The sequence below is a fragment of the Monopterus albus genome, unplaced genomic scaffold (genome assembly GCF_001952655.1).
Source record: "Monopterus albus unplaced genomic scaffold, M_albus_1.0 scaffold255.1, whole genome shotgun sequence".
NCBI lineage: Eukaryota > Metazoa > Chordata > Actinopteri > Synbranchiformes > Synbranchidae > Monopterus > Monopterus albus.
Window position 1 is genome coordinate 202566 of NW_018128135.1, and position 2534 is coordinate 205099.

General features: G+C 40.1%; 1 protein-coding gene across 3 annotated transcripts in view; it reads left to right on the forward strand.

Moving 5' to 3' along the window:
- rims4 (regulating synaptic membrane exocytosis 4) overlaps positions 1 to 2534 on the forward strand; it is a 46089-nt gene that overhangs the window by 30091 nt on the left and 13464 nt on the right. For all 3 annotated transcript variants that reach the window (XM_020621220.1, XM_020621221.1, XM_020621222.1), the window contains one exon: positions 2291 to 2430. In XM_020621220.1, the coding sequence (XP_020476876.1) occupies positions 2291 to 2430 (140 nt within the window). The remainder of the gene's footprint in view (positions 1 to 2290; positions 2431 to 2534) is intronic.

Consider the following 2534-nt stretch of genomic DNA (forward strand, 5'->3'; position numbering starts at 1 on the left):
CCAGAGTGCTCAGGACCTCAGACTGGGCCGAAGGTTCACCTTCCAACAAGACAATGACCCTAAGCACACAGCTAAAATAACGGAGTGGCTTCACAACAACTCCGTGACTGTTCTTGAATGGCCCAGCCAGAGCCCTGACTTAAACCCAATTGAGCATCTCTGGAGAGACCTGAAAATGGCTGTCCACCAACGTTTACCATCCAACCTTACAGAACTGGAGAGGATCTGCAAGGAGGAATGGCAGAGGATCCCCAAATGCAGGTGTGAACTTGTTGCATCATTCCCAAAAAGACTCATGGCTGTATTAGCTCAAAAGGGTGCTTCTACTAAATACTGAGCAAAGGGTCTGAATACTTATGACCATGTGATATTTCAGTTTTTCTTTTTTAATAAATCTGCAAAAATGTCAAAAATTCTGTGTTTTTCTGTCAATATGGGGTGCTGTGTGTACATTAATGAGGAAAAAATGAACTTAAATGATTTTAGCATATGGCTGCAATATAACAAAGAGTGAAAAATTTAAGGGGTCTGAATACTTTCCATACCCACTGTAGCTCTGTATAAGGTGTAATAAACAAACAACTAGTTGGTTAATCACATGAGTTAAAGTATAATTTTATGATGTGGACGGTATTAGAATCAGAATCAGCTTTATTGGCCAGGTGTGTTGGACACAAGGAATTTGACTCTGGTACAGCTGCTCTCGATGTGTATGTACATGTTCTTATGTAAGACAATAGCAAAGGGCAAGTAAACAGTATACCAATAAAAGGCTGTATAGTATAACAAAATAAACAGTATAAACAAAGCAATAAACAATGAAAACAGGGCGAGGGACGCTACTAACACTGTGGGAACTCACTTTCCTTGTGGGGACCAGATGTTGGTCCCAACTAAGTAAATCATTGAATTTTGGGGAGATGACTTAGTTTAAGGTTGGGTTTAGGGGTTAGGTGTTAGGCCAGAGTCCTGCACCAGGGCAGGTAACCCTCAAAAATGATGTGTAATTGGCGAAAAATATGTTTACAATAATTAACATGTCATGGGTAAAAATAGATTATCAGGTGAAATAAACATAATTAAAATGTCTAAAAATACATACTGTAAATAAAGGTGCAGCTTCTTTTAAACATGTAATCCAACATAATTTATCAAGCCTAAATAAGGCCTGTACCACAACCTTTGACCCATTGACTCATGCCCGGCTAATAGTCACTCAGACGTCAGTGGAACAAACTGGAAAACAGTTGAAATAGCTAGTGGTGAACACAAAATGGTAGACAGTATTTCATCAAAGGCCAAGTCAGATGTATAGAAGAAATTCAGTGCGATTACAGACTGTGAGAACAATGTAATCAGCAGCTTTGCTACTTGCAAAAAAAGTCAAAAGGTGTTTGGATTTGATAGCTGCAAGCTAAGCACTTGGCCACTAAGGGAATAGTTGCAGGAGCCCAGGTGCTGAGTGCATCAACACATACTTTTCCAAGAGTATAGCTCTCAAGCACCTTTTATAAAGTGAGTGACTGTGTAGCTTGCAGTCTATTTTGATTACAGGCATGCATCAGAGTGGGTCTGGATTTTATTTAGGGATAACTGCAGGTAACAGGTGGGGTCCAATACAAAGTTTTGTGGGAGAGGGTCTGCGAACTTGGACCCTTGCAGGACTCTGGGTTAGACAAGTAGTGGTTATGGTTAAGGTTAGGGTAAGTCTCCAGGAAATGAATCTGTGTGTTATTTATTTTTGTGAGTCACATGACTGCTGGGCTTTACCCCTAGTGAGCTAATCTGCTAGCAAACTAGTAAAAATATTGGCTGAATGTTTTTGCTTTGTTTTGCAAAGATGGCTGTGTGAGGTTCTAGATTTGCAGACATGAAATCCATTGGTGGTTTTAGTCTCTGTGTGGGATGCATAAAAATAACATGAAAAAAACACATACAGTACAAAATCTCCAGCCTTAGCATTTAAGGGAAAAATCTGTGTTATTAGAATTGAAGTACAGAAAGGTAATTTATATAGAAGTGATCCATTAATGTGGTTTTCAGAATCTAATTGCCTAGAGGTTATGCATGAAATTTTGACACTAATTAGACATTTTCATGTGCTTCACTGATGTATTAGTGTAAGACAGCAGCTTGTCACATGACCCTTGCTTCTCAGGTTGAAGTCTTTTCTCCGCTCTACTTTGTCATCTTACTGTAATCTGCCACTTTGTTTTAGATTGCTGTACTGTAGTCTGCTGAGTGCTCTGAGTTCACTGAGTTCAGGTTTTTCTGCCCGCTGTCGTTCCAGCTGCCTACATCAAAGTTTACCTCCTGGAGAATGGGATCTGTGTGGCCAAGAAGAAGACTAAGTCAGTGAGGAAGAGCCTGGATCCCCTCTACAACCAGGTCTTGGTCTTCTCTGAAAGCCCACAGGGGAAAGTGGTGCAGGTGAGATACGCCACAACACATTTTCAGTACAGACAAACCAACAGCTAAAAGGTGAAACAGACATTCAACTTAATTTCAGCTTTTAAGCATGGTTTGTTTCTGTG